Consider the following 23,643-nt stretch of genomic DNA (forward strand, 5'->3'; position numbering starts at 1 on the left):
ATTATGAACAATGTAAGAACTACAGATTTCACATAAGTGAGCAATGATTTGTAAGAACAGAATTCTTGATGGTCCACTATTTTGTGCTGCAGAGGAGTCCCAGCATTGACCTGATGCCATCCATTGGCATCAGGCTTTCTACCCTCTTCTTTCATTACCCATCAGTTGTTGGACAGAATGAATGGAGCAACACTGCAAGAGGAATTTTTTCTGTCTGGTGATCTGGTGATCTGGTAATCCTGTGATCTGGTGTTCAAATTCAAGGGCTTAAAGGGGTTATCCAGTGCTATAAAAACATGGCCACTTTCTTTCAGAGACAGTCCCACACTTGTCTCCAGCTTGGGGCGGGGTTTTGCTGCTCAGTTCCATTGAAGTGAATGGAGCTTAATTGCAAACCGCACCTGAACTGGAGACAAGAGTCGTGTTGTCCCTGAAAGAAAGTGGCCATGTTTTTGTAGCACTGGATAACCCCTTAAAAATTTGATTGGAACTATGCCATTCAAATGAATAGGGTCAGTTCATAGATCAGTTTCCCTCCAGCACTGGACAGCTGGATATAGGTGAGGGAGACCTAATACATTTCTCCACAGCCTAGTGGTAACAACTGCACCCCAGAGAGTTGCAGCAGATGGACAGAATGCAATTAGATGACCACATAACACTTGACATCTATCAGGCAGTTTGCCAGAGCTGGAAGCAGATGGTTCTGTACTGGGTTAGCCCATCAGCACCACCCATAACCCATTGTACTTGGTTAGTACAGCCCATCAGCACCACCCATAACCTATTGTACTTGGTTAGTACAGCCCATCAGCACCACCCATAACCCATTGTACTTGGTTAGTACAGCTCATCAGCACCACCCATAACCCATTGTACTTGGTTAGTACAGCCCATCAGCACCACCTTCAAGACCCATACACCCTAAATACTGTTGTGTAAATTAGCCCTAGAACCTGATTCCTTAAAGGGGTATTTCTACCATGAACTTTTATGGCATATCCACAGGTTGTGCCATTAATGTCTGGTAGATGTGGCTCCCACATTAATGTAGAGAGCAGGATTCCTGCTGGCCACCACATTCAAGCAGAGTACAAGAGCAGAGGTGGCCTCACCCAGCTGTTTATGCAATAGCTGTCTGACATTGGTGCCAGGTGTTAGCACCTCGCCAGAAATAAGCACTTAGGGGGAGATTTATCAAACATGGTGTAAAGTGAAACTGGCTCAGTTGCCCCTAGCAACCAATTAGATTCCACCTTTCATTTTCCAGAGTCTGTGAGGAATGATAAGTGGAATCTGATTGGTTGCTAGGGGCAACTGAGCCAGTTTAACTTTACACCATGTTTGATAAATCTCCCCCTAAATGTTCCATCCCGAGGGTGCGTTTACACAGATAGATTTATCTGACATATTTTTGAAGCCAAAGCCAGGAAGAGACTATAAACAGGGAACAGGTAATAAAGCAAAGATTGAGATTTCTCCTCTTTTCAAAGAGACACACATCATTGACCCAGGTTATGTAGGGTTAGCCCTGCCTGGCCAAGGGACGCCCATACCATGGGGTCCATAGATTCGTAGGCAGGGGCAGAGTAGGGCCTAGCACTTTCACCACCAGACACAACTTCGTCCTTCCTTCATCTCGTCATCCTTCATGAAACACCTACAGCTGTGGAACTGCAATTATGCATACCACATTCCTATGATATAACTTTTTATACATTTATACTTATTAAAAGCTGAGTTTTACTATACTTGCTTGTTAACCATGATTGTCATTTACTTATACAAAGACACTGTGGGGACACTTACTTATGGTGCATTTACACTGAGAGATTTATCTGACTTTATCTGATTTTTAAAGCCAAAGCCAGGAACAGACCATTAACAGGGAACAGGCCATAAAGGAAATACTGAGATCTTGTCTCTTTTGAAATCCATTTCTGGCTTTGACTTCAAAAATATGTCAGATAAATCTGTCTGTGTAAATGGACCCTTACTGACTTATATTTGACTCATAAACAACCCTTAAACAAGTTTATATAGATGAGAAATTAGGCATTATTTCAATCTTTGTATATTTAGTATCCATAGCTATAACAATCATTTAATCTCATTACTGCCAATATAGTCACACATGTAGATATTTGCTCGCTTGATCCTGTGGATGTGACACCCAGGACACTTTATGAATTCAGCGGTACTTCTTTGGGCATTGAGTCGCCTTTCAGTCCTGCTAATAAGTTATTTGCTGCAAGGGCCGCCATGGCATTCCGTGTTTCCACAGTGGCACTAGCAATGTGAGGAAGAATGACTGAAAAGGAAAGAAACAGGGAGTCAGAAGTGCATTACAGCAGTAGTCTCATCGCTATAAGCTTGACTAATAGGCCCAGATTCATATAGTCCATTGATATAGAGTGGAGCCAATCAGTCATAAGGTAGACGATAAGTGAGGGGTTGAAGAGACGGTTCTACCTAACATTCATGTTAATAACTGTTTGCAGAACGGCACTGTGCGGCTCAGAGGCTCAGGGAGGGTGCACAGCCTCACGGTCCCAGACCCAGGTCCCGAAGGTAATCTTGCAAAATGTAGGAAAAGGCGGCACTCCAATTTTAGTGAATAAAAGTGGTTTAGTTTATTCACCCAGCATGCAAGCTGGGTGAATAAACTAAACCACTTTTATTCACTAAAATTGGAGTGCCGCCTTTTCCTACATTTTGTAACATTCATGTTATATTGATTAGTTGATTGTTTCACAAAAATTCCAATTGATCAGAAATCCATTGATATGACATGCATCTATAACCACAGACTCATTATAATGGGACCACTCAAAACATCCTGAATTGTCATCAACATCCTATTGTCACCTCACCGCTCACATCAAATAAGTGATATATTTAAACTTCTGGTCCCATACACCTACAGTAGCTTATGGGCTAGGGGGCTGTCATTGCTTGTCTAGTATATGGACGTCATTAGAAGAGGAAACTAGTGACATCACAGGTCATGTATTGTGTTAAAACATTGGAGGAAGGGATATACATATACCATTGGGGAAATCTTTTTTTAAAGAGTTATAACAGGTTTAAACATTATTAACCATCCACAGGGTAGGTGATAATTAGTTGATTGGTGGAGGTCTGACCACTGGAGCCTCTTTCAATCACAAGTAGGGGGGTCTCTGCCCCCAGAGTCAATTAGTTTCTATGGAATTAAAAAAAAAAATGTACAGCACTCTAAATCCCTTAAAGGGGTATTCACTCCAAGAAATTGTTAGTTCTATTAAATGCACATTCCTCCCCTCTTTGCAACTAACATAAATTTTTGTTATTGTTTCATTTCATTTCTCTCTACGCTAACTTATCCCCTTTAGACAGGCAAAATCCTCAGTGCAGAGTCCTCTCCATCTCGCTCTGATCGCTCTCCCCCCTACCCTCCAAGATGGAGGACATGTGACCTCTGTTTCTGTGGCTTGGTTAGCTAAAGAAAGCGATTGCTAACCCAAATCACAGATGAAGTTGGACACATCATGTGACCTCTGTCTTTGTTGGCTTGTAGTAGTAAAGGATGTGCCAGGAGATGTAGTTTCCCAGGCAGCGCCATCTTGAAAATTTATATTTTATTTAAGTTGTGCTTAAAAACAAAACAAAAATTCAGATACAAGTTAAACCTGAAATATTGTCAGAAAACAACATACCACAGTTTTTGAGTTTGAAGAGAGGATGATCTGTAGGAAGCGGCTCGGGTACTGTTACATCAAGACCTGCAGCTGCAATCTGCTTAGACTTCAAGGCCTGATAAAGATCCTCTTGGTTTACTACAGCTCCTCTGTGTGATGAAGAGATTGCATTGCTCAATTAAAGTACTAAACAAAAGTAGGAAGCAATAGGCATTTTGGAGGAGATTTATCAAACTGGTGTAAAGTAGAATTGTCTTAGTTGCCCCTAGCAACCAATCAGATTCCACCTTTCATTCTTCACAGATTTCTTGAAAAATGAAAGGTGGAATCTGATTGGTTGCTAGGGGCAACTAAGACAATTCTACTTTACACCAGTTTGATAAATCTCCCCCACAGTCTTTGTTCCACTACTGGTTTTGGGTAAATATTGACCAAAACCGAATCTATTAAATGTTTTCATTGAAATTTTTGTACATTTCATTTAAACATCCCTTCAAGAAACAAAATATATGAAAATTAGAGCAAAAAATGCAATAGGTAGCCATACTTACCTTTCTGTGCTCCTCCCGATGCCCTCTGATGCCGGCTACAGCCTCCCTCTCACTGACAGCCCGCTCCACTAATCACTGTGTAGCTAGTGATTGGCTGAGTGGGCTGTCAATGAGCAGGGGACCGGAGTAAGCCAGCATCAGCAGGAGTGTGGACAGGTAAGTATGGCTGCTTTATTGTTTTTTACTTATTCTGTACCCTTAAACAGTTTTGGAGTTTCCACCATCCTAATGAATGAAGATGCCAGGAGCTCTGAAAGTGTTTAAATATTCACACTACTGTAGGGTAAATATTTAAAGTGTTACTGTTATTTATTTATATTTTTGCCATTATCTGCATTTAAAAAGCCTTTACCCAGGCCCCCCCCTCCCTCCTCTCTCTCATCCACTGCTCATTATCAGGAAATCTCAACTCTTTTACCTCAGTCGGGCCCTGTCTGTTCTATGAAGGGGGGAGGGGGGAGGAGAAAGGAGGGAGATAAGTCAGCAGCAGAGAACAGAAAACAAAGGATTACACAGCGGGGAGCTGAATGAAAGCAGTATTCAGAGGTCAGAGAGGTCAGTACTGACTGTTAGAGGAGATAGCCTGGTGATGTAGCTGTAAATTAACTCTTTGTTGTCCTGGGGGGGGAGCTTCAAACTGCTTTATCATGATAAAAATGCATTTTTTGGGCTAATAAACCCAATTACAAAGTTTCTTAAAATCACCTGTACTATTGACTTCTGCCAAAAAAAAAATTTAAACAACAGGGACACTTTAAAGTGCTCCCTGAGGTGATTGGTGCTCAGTCGAGCATCGAGCACTATGTTCGACTGAGCATACTTCCTTAACACTAGTATTTTTACTTTTTTAGGCTATGTTCACACTACGTGAAACTACGGCCGTAGTTCTCGCCGAAGAACTACTGCCATAGTTTTGTGGGGTACACACATCGTATGCGCTCCGTCCGGGATCCCGTGCGGCGCTGGAAAAAATTGACGTGTCAGTTTTCTGCGACCGGAATTCAGTGAATTCAGTGAATTCCGGCCTCAGAAAGACCTGTCAGTTCACACAGTGAAGCAAGCGGCTCCGGCCGCTTGCTTCACTGTGGGCTATGGGAAGCTCTGATGCGGGCGCAAGCTGATGCGCCAGCATCAGAGCCCCGTGGCCGAAAAGATCACCTGGCCGGTACTTAAGTCACGGAACAGCCGGTTGTTCACAGCGTGTGAACATAGCCTTATACAGTAACCAAAACCTTGAGATTTTGAGGACATTCTCATATTACTCTATGGCTGAAAAAGATAGCTACTACTTTAAAAATTATTCAGAAATCCCAGCATGTAGTGAATAAAAAAGTCATAAGCAATGTACCTAGTGTAGAGATTTTAAAGAAATTTTCCAGCTACTAAATAAATTGCTATAGACAAAGACTTTACTGCGTTTTTTTTTGAGTAACCGATAAAAGAGTAGGTGCTGCCCTAGTGTTAGGCTATGTGTCCACATATGTGCAATAACTGTGCAATGTTGCCCATATTATAAGTACCATTGCGTGTCTATTGAGAAAGAAATGAGGGGCATGGTCTCCACCATGTTTGGGAAACACATTTTAAATGTATCTGTGGAAACACAGTCCTATACATGACACTATGTACTAAGTCTAACAATGTATATAACCCCCGGACCAGTCTTATCATTATCATTACCTGCTAGTATTTATGAAGATTGCATTTCTTTTCATGTTGGAGAAGAGCTGTTTATTGCATATCTCATGTGTTTCAGGTGTTAATGCACAGCACACAAGAAGGAAATCGGACCGCTGGGCCAGTTCAAGCATGGAAACTGTAAAAGTCGCACAGATTCAATGGTTACTAATATGCAGTGCTGTTAATCTGCTTTATATATCATGTTTTTAAAGTGTAACTGGCATTTAAAATATTTTTTCGCAGAAATCAATAGTACAAGTGATTTTAAAAAACTCTGTACAGCTGTACAGTTTGGAGACAGTCTGGGCACCTAAATCGCTAGATTCATAGGTCAGAAAGATAAGATTGCAGGATATTGTGCTGTGCAGGGCTTCTTTTCTCCTTTCTATGCTCACTCATACCCTCCTTATACCATAATGAACACAGAAATCCTGCTTTTTCTGAAGTTAGGGAGGAGGCTGCAAAACAGTTTCTGGACTACAGAAGGAAACTCTTTAGCTTAATAAAACCCATTACAGAGTTTCTTAAAATCGCTTGTACTATTGATACTTATTGATATCTGAAAAATGACATTTAAATAACAGTTACACTTTATGGCTCTGTTTATATTATTTCATGGCCCTGACCCTTGCTGTATAAGCCAAGAAAAGTTTCCAGCATATACACCAAGCATATCCAGTGGGCTTCATTGTTATAATTATTTTCATTTTTTAAGTGCCCTTGATTCCAGAGCATTAACCCAATGGAGGCCAAAAGAATGTGCTGTTTGCCTTCCTAGACTGGTAATCATTAGGACACATGGAGGATATAGTAATACACTGTTTATTACAATACAAATCTATAAATGATTTACCCCATTGTACACTTACATTGCAGCCAAAGATATAACTCTAGTGTAAGCTATGATCGGGATGTACCATGCTAAATGGCTTATTTTATGTAAAATATTGTAAACATAAAAAAGAAGAACCTGGATAGTTGGCAGACTCCCATTATAACCTGCAGTGTCCCAGAGCGGGTTTCCACTGCTTTTAAATAGCATGTACTTATGTGTCTATATGCTCTAGGGCTGAATTATATAGTTTGCGTTCCAACCACAAGGTGTCACTATGTATTCTTTCCTGTCTAGCACGGTTGAAGGAGGAGTAACTAAGGGCTAACTCAGAAACTCTCTTGCCTCATGTACAAGAGAGAGCCTACTGAGGACATTTGACCAGGGCCTGGGGTGGATTAACTTTACCATAGGCCGGGGCTGTTCAACAAGGCTGGGCCCCCCCACCCCACTGTAACTATGGAAGCACTAGCGTGGTGTTGATAATACAGGATAGCTAATGTCATGATGCCCTGAGTTTTGAAAAATTGTGGTAAAAAAGCAGCAATTTCTTTTGCAAATCTTGGCCGAACTGTAGTAAGGAGATAATACACCATTGAAAGTCTTTTTGGGTGGCCATGGGCCCCCAGTAGCTTAGGGCCCTAATATAATCCACTACTGCCAGGACCCATTTGTGGGTTCGTGCACTGAATCACAGTGTGTATGCAGAACTTTTTTTTTCTTTCAGCACACTTCATCCCTAGTTGTGTCAGCTGTGAGCCAAGCCAAGCAGCACCTGACCCCCTCACATCCCACCCGTCCTGGCCAGGCGCTGGAGCCGAGTAGTGCCTGCCTGCGTCCCACCCATTCTCCGCGAGCATCGGAGCCAAGTGGGGGCCCAGCACGTTAATCACCCGCACTTCCTGCCCGGTCACCATGCTCTGTCTCTGTGGTGCCGGTGCCTGTGTGGTGGCCTGTGCTGTGTGTGTGTTGGCCTGTGCTGTGTGTATAGTGCTGGGTGTGTGGTGGCCTGTGCTGTGTGTGTGGTGGCCTATGCTGTGTGTATAGTGCTGTGTGTGTGGTGGCCTATGCTGTGTGTATAGTGCTGTGTGTGTGGTGGCCTGTGCTGTGTGTGTGGTGGCCTGTGCTGTGTGTATAGTGCTGTGAGTGTGGTAGCTTGTGCTGTGTGTATAGTGCTGTGTGTGTGGTGGCCTGTGCTGTGTGTATAGTGCTGTGTGCGTGTGTGGTGACCTGTGCTGTGTGTATAGTGCTGTATGTGTGGTGACCTGTGCTGTGTGTATAGTGCTGTGTGTGTGGTGGCCTGTGCTGTGTGTATAGTGCTGCGAGTGTGGTGGCCTGTACTGTGTGTATAGTGCTGCGAGTGTGTGGTGGGCCTGTGTTTGTGTGTGTGGTGTGCTTGTGGGCCGGTGCTTGTGTGCTGTGTCCTGTGAGTGGGGTGGGCTTGTGGTTGTATGAGTGGTGTGCCTGTGCTTGTGTGCTGTGTCCTCTGAGTGGGGTGGGCCTGTGGTTGTATGAGTGGTGTGCCTGTGCTTGTGTGCTGTGTCCTGTGTGTGTGGTGGGCCTGTGTTTGTGTGCTATGTCCTGGGTGTGTGGTGTGCCTGTGTGCTGTGTGCGTATGTGTGTGGTGCGCCGTTTTTTGTGTACTAGTGCCATCCTCTGCCAGGCCCACACCCTTAGTTCCTGATCCTCCAGTGGATGCTCCACCTACCAATGCCACGCATGGCGCACCTTCAGCCCACACTAGGGAGGAAGAAGGAATGCCTGAGGACTGCTGAGCCAGGTGAGTATGTTTTCTTTTTTAATTGTTTTCCTTTTTTTTATATTACAACCTCCAGGGGGCAGCAATACTTACATGAGGGGCAATATCCACAGGGCTAGCATGGCGCGGTGGAATATCACAGGGGAGGGGGTCTTACATCCTATGTGACAAGGGGGCAATTTACCTTTAGGAGGGGAGAGACTGCCTACATGGATATAACAACTTACTGGGGGTGGGGTGGGGTTGGGGGATAATTACCTGGGGGACTACTTACAGGGGGATGCACAGAGGGGTCCTACATACTGTACACACAGGAACTCCATACTATATGGAAGCACAGAGGGGGCTTGTCTACTGTTTGGAGGGACATATTGAGCACGATTGCTTATATGGGGGTACAGAGGAGTACTGATACTGTGTGAAGTAATAAACATGGGGAGTTTGTGTAGAGATGAGGAGAATGTTTGGACGAGTGAAGAACTCTGATTTGCAAAAAGGTCACAAGAAGAGACAACGTCCCCGGTGAGTTACTGGAAGTATCACTTAAAGGGTACAAACCCACACACTGTATAAACAGCAGATACGCAACAAATAGGCAGCAAATATGCAGCAGATTTGTTGGTACAGATTTCATGCTGTGTTCAGTTATTTAGATATAATCTGCTGCGTTTTTGCTGTGTATTTGCTGCGTGTTTGCTGCGTATTTGCTGCGTATCGCAGCAGTAAATACGCTGCTTATATGGTGTGTGGGTTTATACCCAAAAAGTCTGCAGAACACAGTTGTCACTGCTGCGAGAGAATATTGGCCTTATATAGTAGATTTTATGTAGTAACAGTACAGTAGTATTATGCAATGGCAGCGTAGAGTGAGGCTGTTGGGGGGATATGTAGGTTTGGAGTGGTATGGTGTCACTTGTCAAGGGGGGGGGGCCCCCAAGTTGACCTTTTGCACCAGGGCCCATGACATTTTAGCTAGGCCCCTGCTTAGGGGTCTTTCCAACAGATGGCTGTACCCTAGGTTCCTGATTAGTGCACATAATCAGCAATATGCGGAAAGTGGGTGTAGGTACTGTACTCTAAAGGCCCCACAGCTGAGTACTTTATGGTTTGGATAGGGCCCCTAGCTCCTCACTGGCAGTCCACTGTTACCACCGCAGGTTATCAACTAAAGTCAAGCTAATCAAGTCAGTTTATTTCAAGTCTATTCCAGTCAAGTCAGAGACAATCCCTCTATCTGTATTCCCAGAGGCTGCATATATATATAGTGCAAATAGGCGCTGAGTTGGTGCATTCCTGAATCCTGTCTGAACTTTTAGGTATGTTCAGCCCCACCTATCTCGCCTGTTGTGCCTTGGCAGCTTCAGGGTTAACGTGCTGCTGGCAGGTGAGCTGTTTGGAGGATCAGGGGCTGGTTCAAGCAACTGCTGGACTCAGTTCCTGATCCTGTATAAATAGAAGGTAAGCCCAGCATTCTGAGCTGGCTATTAGTTGTTACTAGCCCCAGCTCCCCTGCTCCTTTCCCAGCGTTCCCCATGTCCTAATTCCCTTGCTATTGCTCTGCCAGTTTTCTGACCTTTTGCCTGACCTCCGACTAGCCGCTCTCTTTCTGATTTTGTATTGAGTTGTCCGTTTGTTTTTGACTTGGCTAGCTGACTCAGTGTAGGGACCGACTCCGTGGTGGTCCGCGGCCGTTTAGGGCCGTGCGTGGCAAGTAGGCACATTGGTTGGGGCAAGTTCAGGGCTCACTGTCTTGTCCGTGTCTCCCCAGCCTGACAGATTCCTTGAAAAATGAAAGGTAGAATCTGATTGGTTGCTAGTAGCAACTGAGACAATTCTACTTTACACCAGTTTGATAAATATCCCCCCATATATATTGACTATGGGTATTTGCTACAGGATTATCCTATTAATTTTTGATGTAAGGGGTAAAATTACTTGGTATTTAAAGAAAAAATAATATTACTTTAGGTGGGGGAATATTTTATTGGGAATTTTACTGTTATGGAGACTGGCACACGCCCTGGGGGTCCCTTTTTTTCCACTGAGTGGGTTTGGTGGCACTCCATTTGCTGAAGCATAGAAGTGGTGCCTGGGTTTGGACTCAAACTCCAACCGACTTTATAGTTACAGATATTACAGATGATGGAATGATCTTTTTCGCCACCAAAATGGAAGAATTGCCACACTGCTGATGTCAGTGGATGGCACACTGGTGGCCTCTTCTCGCGGTACCCATTGAGTGCTTTTGGCTGATGCTCTATGCCTAACCCTTTTCCCTCCTGACCCTGAAACTTTGGATGGGACCTGTCACTGGGTCGGTGGCAGAGACCCAGCTTTATCCTCTGATGATGAGGCAGAGGATGTCATTTGTGGACGTAGATTCCACGTGAGGTCTGCAACGTCGTCATCTTTGTAATCTGGGACAAACTTGTCATCTCTCAAATTTTCTACCTCCATAGCCATGCAGTACGATCCTGTACTGCAGCCAGATGCTGCCCCTGACTGGCTCTTCTCACTGCTCTGGGGCGTGTCAACCCCAGGAGTCTTAATGCTTCCTTCAAATTCCTTTAAGTCCAGTGTCTTTGGGTTTAGTAAAGCTGCTAGGCTCAACAGGACCTCTTTTTCTAACAGAACTGGCAATTGCAGTTGGATCCCACGCCAGTCTTCCACTGGCACCACCCTGTATGCCACCTTGACTGCTGACACTGCCCATAACCTGAGAAGGCCCTGATTTTTTTTACACACATGGACATATTTCTTGTTTGTGTAACAATTACCTAAATCTTCAAACCCAATCATTATGACCCAATTGGTCACCAAGGTTTTAAGTAATTTTGAATGATTAGTTCTAGAAGTTATTAACATATATAGTACATTGAGCACTATATTCAAATGCAATTTAAAGCGACTCTGTACTCACAATCTGCTCCCCCCCAAAACCACTTGTACCTTTGGATAGCTGCTTTTAATCTAAGATCTGTCCTGGGGTCTGTTCGGCAGGTGATGCAGTTATTGTCATAATAAACAACTTTTAAACTTGCAGCCCTGTGTCAAATTGGTGTGGCCTAGAGTGTCTATGCCCTAGGCTTGCAACACCTCTCCATCCCTCCTCCCCACCCTCTTCATCATTAGGAACGCCCCAAGAACAACTTCTCCTATTCATCACCTGTGTGAACACAGCACATGAGGATCGTTAAAGCACCTGTGCAGTGTTCAGGTTAGGAATAGGAAAAATCCTGTCCGGGGGCATTCCTAGTGATGAGGAGGGACGGAGGGGCGTTGCAATCCTAGGATGGACACACACTGTAGGCCACGCCAATTTGACACAGGGCTGCAAGTTTAAAAGTTGCTTTTTAGGACATTAACTGCATCACCTGCTAAACGGACCCCAGGACAGATCTTGGATTAAAAGCAGCTATTCGAAGGTACAAGCGGTTTTGGGGAGTCAGATTGTGGGTACAGAGTCGCTTTAAGCATATAGTGTTGTGTATTTCAAGCCTGAGCACACGGTTGTCAAAATAACATCATAAATACAAATGTGAACAGCGCTCCATAGTGTGATTTCCACAGTTACAACTAGTGCGAGAGAAATTGGAGACTCTCACCTGAATGAGTTGTGTAAATGCAAGGCACAACTCTCAGCAATAGTATGTAGGTAAATGAACCGCAGCCACTCCCAGGGACCAAATTGGTTACTCAAAGCAACAGATACCTCCACTCCAAACCTTGGATAACATCGGGCGCAGGTTTAAGATAAGTGTTAAAAATAGTTATAAAAATTTATTTATTAAAACATTTGTTTTAATAAATACATTTTTATAACTATTTTTAACACTTATCTTGAACCTGCGCCCGATGTTATCCAAGGTTTGGAGTGGAGGTATCTGTTGCTTAAAATAACATCAGACACATGATAGCATAGTATTATTACACTAGAAGGCCACAACCACACAGCATCTTTTTTTGGCCATTTGACAGACGTCCAAACAAACAGTCAACACAAGACATTGTGTTTGCCCCCAGATAAAGGTTGTTATTTCAACTTCATTGTATGGTTGAGGCTGAAGCAATTCTTACCATATTCTGCCGAGATCTTTGTTGCTAATTCATGCCGGGGTGCAATATCATAGTATAGAAATTTGCTGACACCAAATGGCTTCAAACGGCTTACAATAGCTTCACCTACAATAAATACCAAATAAAAGAAAACAGTGTTAATGATTTTGTATCATATTAATTGTTTTTAAAGGGTCACTGTTATATTTTTCTAAATCTAAATCAGCAGGGTATATGGTGTAAAGCATGTTTGCTATTTACTTATGACTGCCCTATCTTTGAGAACAGATGACCGGGACATCCTGCATTTGAGTCTTTTTTTTTTTTCAACCAGCACAAGACTGGACCCGGATAGCTTTGTTTTAAATACATGTGGAATCTGCATGTAAAGTCTGTGCCTATTTTAAATCTCCCATTGAGTTCAAAGGCAGAATTCACATGAAGACAAGCACAAAAGTGACATGTAATTTTATTTTCCATGCTGAAAAGTCTGCAAAACTTCTTTTGAAAACTGCACAGATTTTTCTGAAGTTGATTGGAGAAGAATTTTAATGCACAAACACATTGATTTGTATGTAAAACTTGGTGTTGATTTTTTGTTGATTGTAGCCGCATGTATGTACCCTAAAATGTACTGTATTTACACTAGGTACACTAGTTACCTTAGCTATATTACTCACCTATTCGTCCTAAGCCTAGGATTCCAACAGTACTTTTGGAAAGTCCACTCCCACACATCCATAGTGGTTTCCATGTTCCCCATCCTCCACTAAGTAAAGATCAAATGGGAGTTAGACAGTAAACCCACTTTCAATCTCTAAATATAAGAATCTTTTTGTCTACATTAGAGGTAGCACTGTTTATGTCCATTATAACATATAACATTATAACATGTATAAGGGAGTTTTCACCAGTTTTTCTGACTCTAATTTTTGGTTGTCCTGAGATATAGATAGAGACTAGCTGCTATGATGCCTCCTGTACACTAAACACACACAGAGCAGGGCATTCTGTGATTCTATGTCTTTATAGTACACCCTCAGAAGTAGCAATAACGTGGAGAACATTACAGAGCAGTACTGAAAAATGTAAGGTGTGAATCAAGCTATAGGCACAGATATAATATGCGCTACAACAGGAAAGACAGACCTGCAGCCCTCCAGCTGTTGCAAAACTACAATTCCCATCATGCATGGACAGCCACAACCAACACTTTGGTTGTTCAGACATGATGGAAATTGTAGTTCTACAATAGCTGATGGGCTGCACGTCCCCTTCCCTGTACTACTAGATGCTTGAGCCCCGGCGCCCCAGCCCCTCCCTCCTTTCCCCCTCCCCTCTCCATGGACTTTTTTGAGCAGTTTTTGCAGAGGGAATTACCAGTTTAGGAGAAGGGAACAAGAAATATTTAGTACATTCAACTGATTTATGCAAACTTTGCTGAATGTGCGGTGCCTATTTGAATAATCTATAACATCCCCTGGATATACTTGGTTACAATAAAATGTCTGGTATAAAGTCAACAGATCTATCAAATTTTGTAATGAAATATAAATTCCATAGTAATGTCATGAGACAAGCCGTTGGAACATTGGGTTTCATTCTATGTTGCTGTTAGGGCATCTATCAATGCCTTGCAGTGCTCCAAGGCTTAGATTAGATATGTTTTTGACATAACAGGACAATACAGCCATCTTTCCTATAACTTCTTACAATACTGTCTACTATCATCCTACTATGTTCACTGTGAAGCCCTAGCCTGAGAACAGGCTTGTGCTACGTGTCCCCTGAGGCCATTGACTGACTGCACCATCATTAGCACACTGTAGGACCTAACTGTAAATTCAGAGTAAGTATATGTTTTTATTTTTTTTATTTTTCGCATTCTTGAATGTAGCCTTTTTTAATTAAAATACTGGAAAAGCCTAATAACTGATGGAAGTGAATGTAGGATGAATAAGAGGAACATGAGGTCCATGAGCAGGGGCAAAACTTGGATTTACGGGGCCCCATAGCAAAAAACTGTAAGGGCCCCCCTCCCCTATGTACAACACAAAGCACTGTGTGTGTGTATATATGTAGTCTCAGTAATGTGGCAAAAAATAAAATCTCTTGTGGCCAGAGGTAGAATCCTGCAGCTACAAAAGTGACTGGCAGAGCAGAGAGCTGATGGCTCTGTAAGTCCACTGTTTTTAACTATAAGAGCCCATTAGAGGCCCTTATGGTTAAATACATAGGTGCAGGAGAAAACTACCTTTTGCTTTCCCCCCTTATGTACTGCAGTGTGTAAGTGACCTAAAGTTCAAAAGACAAGGAGGTATCTGCTTTACTGCTTGTGCACTGATAACCCCTGACCTCTGCACAGAGATCTGTACATTTTCTTACTTGATTGCAGCAGCCGTAGAACAGAGTTTAGGGGTTATCAGTGCAGTGAAGCAGAGATCTCTTTGTCTTATGCTTGTTAACCCTTTTTTGGGGGGGTACAGAATTTAAGTAAACATTGGGTCACTTACACACTGCAGTACATAAGGGGTTAACAAGAAGAACACAGGGTGGCTCTTACCTTCTCTCTAGGGCCCCCCTGCTGCACTGGGCCCCATAGCAGCTGCCTACCCTGCCTCTATGGTAGCTACGCCACTGCGTGAGGTTATATAACATTGGTATGAAATTAGGCATCTCATTGGTAAATTGTATTCTTGTTATAACACGTATAACAATTTTCTTTCTGTCCAGATAAATACGTTCTAAAACTGGATACATTAAACAAATTGATGTTAAAGTCTAAAACAGTGCTTCTCAAACTGTGAGGCGGGCCTCACCAGTGAGGCGCCCCCTAGTTGTTGGTGAGGCCTAGCTGGGGAGACAGTTTTCATAAAAGTAACTATGATCAGCACAGTCCTTTTGCTGTATGCAAAAATTTCCATTTTAGTAACATTATTAATATATTTTGTACTTGCTTTATTAGCATATAGAACTTGGGAGATAGGTGAAAGGTAGCCCTAGCAATATTTTCAGCCTTTAAATGGACTTTCACCACAAATAGTGAGGCCCAGACACCCTCTTGGTCAGTCTGGTGAGGCCCAGGCATTGCCTTGGTCTGTTGGGTGAGGCTCCAGTAGAAAAAGTTTGAGAAGCACTGGTCTAAAATATGTCCTTTAGTGGAGATAAAACAAGGCATTTGTGATGTCTTTAGGGAAACTAGGGGAATCATAATGGCATGAACTGGAGTTGCAAACAAGATTACAATATCCTATGGTTTCCCTTTATGTAAGCTTATCTATATGACCTCCTTGCTTCATCCACAGCCTCAATTAGCCTTCGAGATGTTGCAAGCAGCAACGCTACTGTAAGCTCAGCAACGGCTTCTGTTAAAACGTCAGGCGTAAATCCAACTCGAATGCTTCTGAGAACCAAAATATACAAGATTAAAAACAACATAAAACACACAACTATCTTGCAATAAACTTTTATAATAAATGATGAAAATAATTAAGGTAAGAATGCTATCTATTTGAGCATGTTCAGTGCATATAGCAAGGGGTATGTTCACACACTGCAGATTTTCTGTGGATGTGCCCCAATTTAGATGTAGAAAATTTGCAGTGATTTTGACCCAAAGTAAATCAGAGCATTTCAAATGGTTACAATCTGCATCAGATCCGGAGTGATCAGCTTATATGCTTCTGAGGTGCTCCCAGACAAATAATTCAAGCAGTTTTAGGCTTCCCTCTGACACATCTTTTGCAGTGTTTCTTGGACTTATACATATTGAGGCTTCAGGCTTACAATTTACAGCTTTTGGTTTGATGTCCAAGCATATGAAAAATTACACACATCCAGTGACATTTGTTGGTCATTTAGTGGCAATGTCTCATAAAGACAGCCTTGTTCATATGAATGGCTGCTATGTAAATTTGATTTTTTTATTTATTTATCTGAACTACAAGCATTTCTAAGATATACAATGCAAATATATGTCTATTTTCTTCCCCTGGTGTCACCATAACAAAAGTATACTATTTATTCCGTATGATGAAGAGGTCTCCTGACCTGTTTAACCTCAAAATTGTAGCCAGTTACATTGGTCTTTTTTCCATGAAAACATTTTTTGTGTTTACCATAACATCCTCTTAGTGCAGTGCTACACATGGCCCCTTGTGCTAAAACACCATGAACTTGGTAGATACTGAAAAATTACCGTTTTTTTAATTCTTCAAGTGACAAATGGTCATATCCGACAGACATGGTGCTGACCACTTTCAAGCTTGGACCTGTAAAATGACATAACTGATTAATCAGCTTAAATAATTGTTTCAATCAAAATCTATGCCTGTTTCTGGTCTTGGAAAAACAAGCCCTTATATTGCTCTGTAAATGGAAAAATGTAAGTTATAATTGTTAGAAAAAGAGAAAAAAAAAAAACAACAAAACTGTGGATGTCTCACTTATTTTTTTCCATTTTATATACCGCAGCAACAGATCTGCATCAATATTCACATCATTTGGTGTAGATTTAAAAACACGCAGATTCTGTGCCCAAAAATCGAGACAGAAAATCTGCAATGACTTTATCGCATGTGACCCATACAGTAAAGAAGTATTATTGTCTCTGTAAATGTAACCTGTTTTTTGGGGGGAGTGCCCTATTGTCTATAAAGGGAAATCAACTACAGGTTAGAAGACTCTAACCTGCTGTTATGTTCCCACAAGGCACGGGACCTTGAAAAATGAAGGTTACTTTCTCACCCTTATCCTCTGTGCCATTCTTCAGTTTAATTAGTATGTGAATTGGACTACCATTCTCGGTGATATCATCCACCCCACCTGCGGACTGCCTTCCCATAAATATTGAGGTGGCGCTCTGCTATGACATTGCTCCGGTACTCATCAGAGCTCCGGATGATTATTCATGAGAAGGCAGTGTGTGCGTGGGGCAGATGAGGGGAATAGCCCTGCCTCCAGTGCATCATTCCTGGGCAGGGGGTGCGTGAAAACAATTACATTCAATTCCCTCACTGGCTCCAGCCCTGCCACCAGCATTCTGCCACTCCGCTCCTCGGCCGTTTTCTGGTCTGAGACAAGTCTGAGCTGTGATGTCTCAAGCCAGCTCAGTCATTTAGCAGCAGTGGTGGGACACCTCTACTGTCGCTGAATGGCTGAGCCGGCGTGCAGTAGTGGATTATAATAGGGGCGTTTCGGGTGGTAGCCTGGGGCCCTGAGCTCCTGGGGGGCCCATGACCACCCAAAAAGACTTATACTTTCAGTGGTGTACTGTCTCCTGGCTACACTTCCGCCATGATTTGCAAAAAAATCACAGTTTTTTATGTCAATTTTGCACAAATCAGGACATGATGAAATTATCTGTCTAGCCACGCTAGTGCTGCCATAGTTACAGTGGGGTGGGGGGGCCCAGGCTTGTTGAACAGCCTGGGGCCTATGGTAAAGTTAATCCGCCCCCTGCCGGCGTGTATCACGTCTACAGCTCCATCTCAGATCAGGAAGTGGCTGGAGACCGGGGACTGGAGCAGCGGGATCCGGGCAGCATCACTTGAGCCGGGGAGGTAAGTGAATGTAATTGTTTTCACCTACCGCTCCCTAGTAATTGTGAAAAAAGGGGCCCCAGATAAAGTACCCCTTAAAAGGGCTATTCCCATCTCAACTAACATTGTTAAACTTGTAGGGCTTGTCTTGATATACCTTCTCTTTCCCTCCCATATACAATGGCCCAAATTAATTAAAGTGTATCAGTCTGACCACTGCTTTTAGAGCAGGGTGGTGTTTGGTAACCTAGACAACAAGCCGTTAGAAATATGAGATAAAGAGTGGGCAATTCAAGAGTAGAAGGTAATTTTGCAAAATATATTAAGGGAAGTTCCCAGTGCATATGCTAATCATATCCATAGACCCCCTTTACCCGACTACTGTCAACCCCATCTTCTCCCAAGTTAAAAACAATAACAGAAAATCCTACCTGCAGCATCTAATAGTTCCTTGTCAATCTTCTCAGTCAATAGACAGTACAATCCCTGAATTCCAACAACTTTCTTCAGAAGTTCAGAACGTGGTACTGGATCATCAGAGTCCCACTGCTCAATATCACAGCTGTCAGTAAAAAAAAACATCATTTAAAAATTATTTTGCAAAGAGTATACAGGTATGAGAACAGTAAAAAAAAATGTTTCGCTAAATATGCAATCCCTTAAATGTAAAAATAACTAGTTCATGTAATAAAAACTTGTGCAAAACTGGAGCCACTTTTAAAGTGAGGGTAACCCCTTTTAACCCTCCTATGGTATTTTGGTGATGCCCCCTTTATATTAATTTCTGTCAGCACTTGCTGCTCATGTTTGGTTGTCCTTTGCTATTTTGTGCACTTGCTTTGTACCATGGGAGGACCTTTACGAAGAATGGCGTACTTGTAAGCTGGTGTTAAATTAGGCCCCACCCCCAATCGCCACACTGGATTTATTAAGAAGCGCACACCGTTGAATCCACCCTTTCCTGCTCCTGCCAAACAGCGGGCGCAGAAATCCACACCTGCTCATGAGCAGATATAGATTTCTGCCATGATTACACAACAGCAACGCCAGACTGCTGACAGGACACATTGCTGCCAGCTTGCTGGAGGAGTCCAATGTCAGTGTGGTTTCACTGGTAGCCTGGTAGGGCAAAGGGGACAGTCACAAGGGTACTAATTCTTCTTTGTCCTCTAGTGTAATGTTCTGGAAGTGTTAAAGCGAACGTACTACTTAGATCATTGAAAAAAATCATACTACCTTGTCGGTGCCAGCGTGTACATCCCAGTGGAGAAGTCTACATTTTAAACCACCACCAGGTTTCCGCCATCTGCAACGCTTTCTGATATACACTATACACTGGAGGTGGGCCTGGCACCCCCAGTACTCTGATATACCCTTCATCCGTAATATTGCCAGTCTTGATTCTTAATGAGGCGCGTCACAGAGGGGACGGCATATCATAGTAGTGGAGTGTCGGGCTCACCTCCAGTACATAGAAATACCTGGTTTGCATACAGAAACCAACGCAGGAGGTGGGAATCTGGCAGGGTTTAAAAAAAGGGCAAAGCTACAGGAATATGCATGCCGGTGCTAACCATGTGCCCTTATCAGGTACATAAGGGGCTTGAAGTCAATGGGGGACATTTATTAAGTCCGGCGTTTTTTACGCCCGACTTATAAATGTCCCCGTATCTCCGGCGCTACGGGGATTTATGTAGAGGCGGACTGCCTCTACATAATACCGTGCGCTCTGGTGCGCACCGCCGAAAACCAACGCCAGCTGAGGACTGGAGTAGGTTTTCGGCGTATCTTTTTGCGGAACGGATGGTGAATAGTGCGGACTCTGAGTCCGCGCCCTCCGTTTTGCCCCCTTCACACCCCCTCCCCGCCCCCTGGCGTACCCGGCAGAAAGTGCCAATTTGCGAATATTTTATTCGCAAATCGGCCATTTGCAAATAAAATATTGCGCAAATCGGCAATTTCCGCCGAAAACCCCCGGAACGCCAGATGATACATGTCCCCCAATATGTTCTGTGCAGTAAACTTGTGGTATGGTACCTTGGTTTAAGAGTAACTTGGATAAGGAGCATTTGCAAGAAGAGCTCACAGTTTTTCAAAATTGTGACTTGGTTTAAGAGCATTTCTTTGGATTAAGAGCTCCCTGTACTGGGTGGGAGGGCGAGTGGGGGAGGGGCATGGTCTGCATATCGGGGTCAATGACTGCAGTCTTTGTCAGTCATCGTGTTTGCCATCCTCTCCCTTCCTGCTATAATGTGCCTGCACTCACACTCAGCTATACACACTGTTGCTTTAATCTACCTGCAGTTACACTCAGCTATACACACTGCTGCAAGTTTCATTACATTATACACCACATGCTGATTGCTGTACTGTACAGTAACTTATACTGTAACATTTCTAAATGTTTTTTTAATTTCTCTTACATGTTCTTCAGAATAATAAAAATCATTATTTTGGGGTGTGGAACCAATTGTCTGCATTTCATCGATTTCTTACAGGAAAATTTGCTTTGGTTTAAGAGTGAATTTGGATTACAAGCACAGCCCCCGAAAGGAATTATGCTTGTAATACAGGCACCACTTTATATGTAATCTTCGAGTTGTGATAATACCTGTCTCAGCTGATGGATTGCATGCTCAGCCAATCAGAGATAGCTAGTCAGTGACTGGGGTGGGACAGTGCTGCAAAGTGGGCAATCCATCAACCAGGTTGTGACGTCAGCTCTGCAGGATATGTCGGGGCCCAGTGTTGGAGAGGCACAGGACAGATGAGTTGGAATAGTTTGTTATGTTCCCTTCTACCCTGGACTTCTCCTTTAACAGAGAATGATCAGGGATTTTAATCAACATGTTACATATTATACTGAATATTTTCCTACAAAGATACATATCAATCTGCTCGGTTGTTCCTGCTCTATAACATGGTGGTGATAGATTAGATAGCATTGTCATGATGACAGGTTACCTTTAAGGAATGCCTTATGTCATAGACAGACAGGCAGCCATGGGAAACCTATCAGAAGCCTCGAGCTCCCGCCAATTGAGTTCTTGGTTTCCAATCTGAACTGCACTGTCCCAGTTGCTGCAGTTCACAGTGTTCAGGTGCATAAAAATTCATATAATCATTAACTGTGTCTTCTCCTTTAGTGCAGTCCTGTAAATAAACCTGTGCCCTCATCTCAGCAACATATTAACCATATTTTACCTAACACTGGATTTTACACGTTGCTGCTGCCCATCTCAAAGTATAAGACGGATATCGGTGCAGAAGACCTAAAAGTGCTTTATGTGTGGCATAGCAAATCCATGTAAATATAATGTGGTGTTCCTTAGTTAAAATGTGAAAATTCATGATACTGTTATAAGAATAACCAAGAAAAGTAAGATTATTTTCATTAAAATGGCATTCACTGCTGCCCTCATAGTTCTACATGCATGGCAGTATATATAGTAGTAACACATGTCAATAAATTCACACAAACATCACAAATTGCTTAGCTCTTTGATGCATCATTTTCATCAAATCTCTTGTTCATCTTTCCTAAATACAGCCTACCACTTCTTTTTTTTTTAACCATGTTTCTTACCATCATTGTGTCACTAAAGGTTTAGCATTGTGCATTGCATTCAGAATGCTACATTGTATAAGGGGATGTTGCTAGATTAACAGCATTATATACGTTGTGCTGGACTTGAAGCATATCCTTACAATTTAACACAATTTTACAGTTGGGTAAAAATAGAATGAATCTACATAAAGGGCTGTATTTTCTAGACACATTGCAGTACTTATCTTGTACTGAGTGCCAGCTTACAATGATTTTTAGAGTTCAACATTGCATTCGTATTTCTTCTGGCTTCAGAGCTCAAATCTCCTAATATTCCAGCCAGGCTGAATGTATGCACAGAGCTTTTTGTGAAGATCTGAAGCTGGCAGAAATATAAATGCATCTCTGTGCTGTAACTAAGATTAGCACTAGTTCATGTACTAAAATGTAATTACAAAGCTATACAACCATCTCTAAAGACTTTGGGGTACATTTAATAGCTGAAGTATGCCACTTTTAAAAATGTGTGACTTTTGGGCACTTTTTATGCTGCACTGGCCCCCCTTTTTAGAGAACTTACACCAGGTAATCATAGCTGAATCTTTACCAGCTTATAGCAGGCATAGATTAAAGGCAGTAATCTTACTTGTCACATGTCACATGTCTTGATCGGTTGGGGTCTCGCTGCTGAGACCTTGCCAATCACTAGATATTGACGGGAGAAGTGTATGGCTGTGCGCTTTACTCTCGACTCGCCCCTCAATCTGACCTGTTACAGGAAACCGTATTACATTTCTGCTCACCATCCTGATTGACGTAGAATCTTCATACCATCTGGTGGAATTCTTCTTGTTATATAAACCTTCGGTAAGTGTTTTCCTGAAGCCTTCATTGCTTGTGATCTGCAGCAGGTATGGAGATCTGCAACTAATGTCCTCAGGGGAACCTTTAAATGACTGTAAATCCACATAACAAATAGAATGATATTAACACAAATTCTGGAGGACTTTGGATCTAACTTGTGCCAGATGACCAGGTTTGGGGACTTGAGTAAACAGTGGGAGGAAAGTGGATTTTGTAGCCAATGAATATTTGCCATTTACACTCCTGACCTCTTTTCAGTGCTGGTAGATTATTAATCAGTTGTACACAAGTCTGTTACAGTCCTAATTCTCTCCTCTAATGTATAAGGTATACCTTGGGGAAGATGTGGAAATACACTAATTGACCAAACAAAATAATTTCATTGAAATTGAATGAAACTTCATATGTGTGAATGCAATGATTATAAAAGGAAGTAATTACGATACTAGAGTAAGGGCCCTATTCCACCAGACGATTATCGTTTGCATAATCGTTAACGATTAACGATCTCAAACGACCGCTATTGCGAAAGACCTGAAAACGTTCACTCATTCCCTATTCCACCGGACGATTATCGTTCAGATTATCGTTAAATCGTTCGAATCTAAACGATAATCGTTCGGTTGAAATGCAGTTAACGATTAGCGACCGAACGAGAAATCGTGGTCGCTTTATAAGACCTGGACCTATTTTTATCGTTGCTCCTTCGCAAAACGTTCGCAAATCGTTCGCATTGAATAAGACACCATTCGATCGTTTGCAATAGATACGAACGCAATAGTGAAGAAAAAACGATCGCACTTACGATCATAAGTAACAATTATCGTTCTATTGAAATGAGAGAACGTTTTCAGGTCTTTCACAATAGTGATCGTTTGAGATCGTTAATCGTTAACGATTATGCAAATGATAATCGTACGGTGGAATAGGGCCCTTATAAGACCTGGACCTATTTTTATTGTTGCTCGTTCGCAAAACGTTCGCATTGAATAAGACATTGTTCGGTCGTTCGCAATAGATACAAAAGCAATAGCGAATAAATAGCGAAGAAAAAACAATCGCAATTACGATCATAAGTAACGATTATCGTTCCATGGAAATGAGTTTTCAGGTCTTTCGCAATAGCGGTCGTTT

General features: G+C 42.5%; 1 protein-coding gene across 1 annotated transcript; it reads right to left on the minus strand.

Moving 5' to 3' along the window:
* Window positions 1–2,058: 2,058 nt before the first annotated feature.
* On the minus strand, window positions 2,059–22,654 carry LOC138785821 (glyoxylate reductase/hydroxypyruvate reductase-like). Its single transcript, XM_069962190.1, has 9 exons — window positions 22,449–22,654; window positions 18,530–18,660; window positions 16,757–16,829; window positions 15,845–15,961; window positions 13,239–13,327; window positions 12,580–12,684; window positions 5,912–6,047; window positions 3,699–3,829; window positions 2,059–2,311 (listed from the first exon to the last, which is right to left on the minus strand). The coding sequence occupies exons 1-9, from the start codon at window positions 22,613–22,615 to the stop codon at window positions 2,184–2,186; spliced, it is 1,077 nt and encodes a 358-aa protein (XP_069818291.1). The 5' UTR covers window positions 22,616–22,654; the 3' UTR covers window positions 2,059–2,183.
* Window positions 22,655–23,643: the final 989 nt, after the last annotated feature.

This window comes from Dendropsophus ebraccatus, chromosome 3, assembly GCF_027789765.1.
Source record: "Dendropsophus ebraccatus isolate aDenEbr1 chromosome 3, aDenEbr1.pat, whole genome shotgun sequence".
Classification (NCBI taxonomy): domain Eukaryota; kingdom Metazoa; phylum Chordata; class Amphibia; order Anura; family Hylidae; genus Dendropsophus; species Dendropsophus ebraccatus.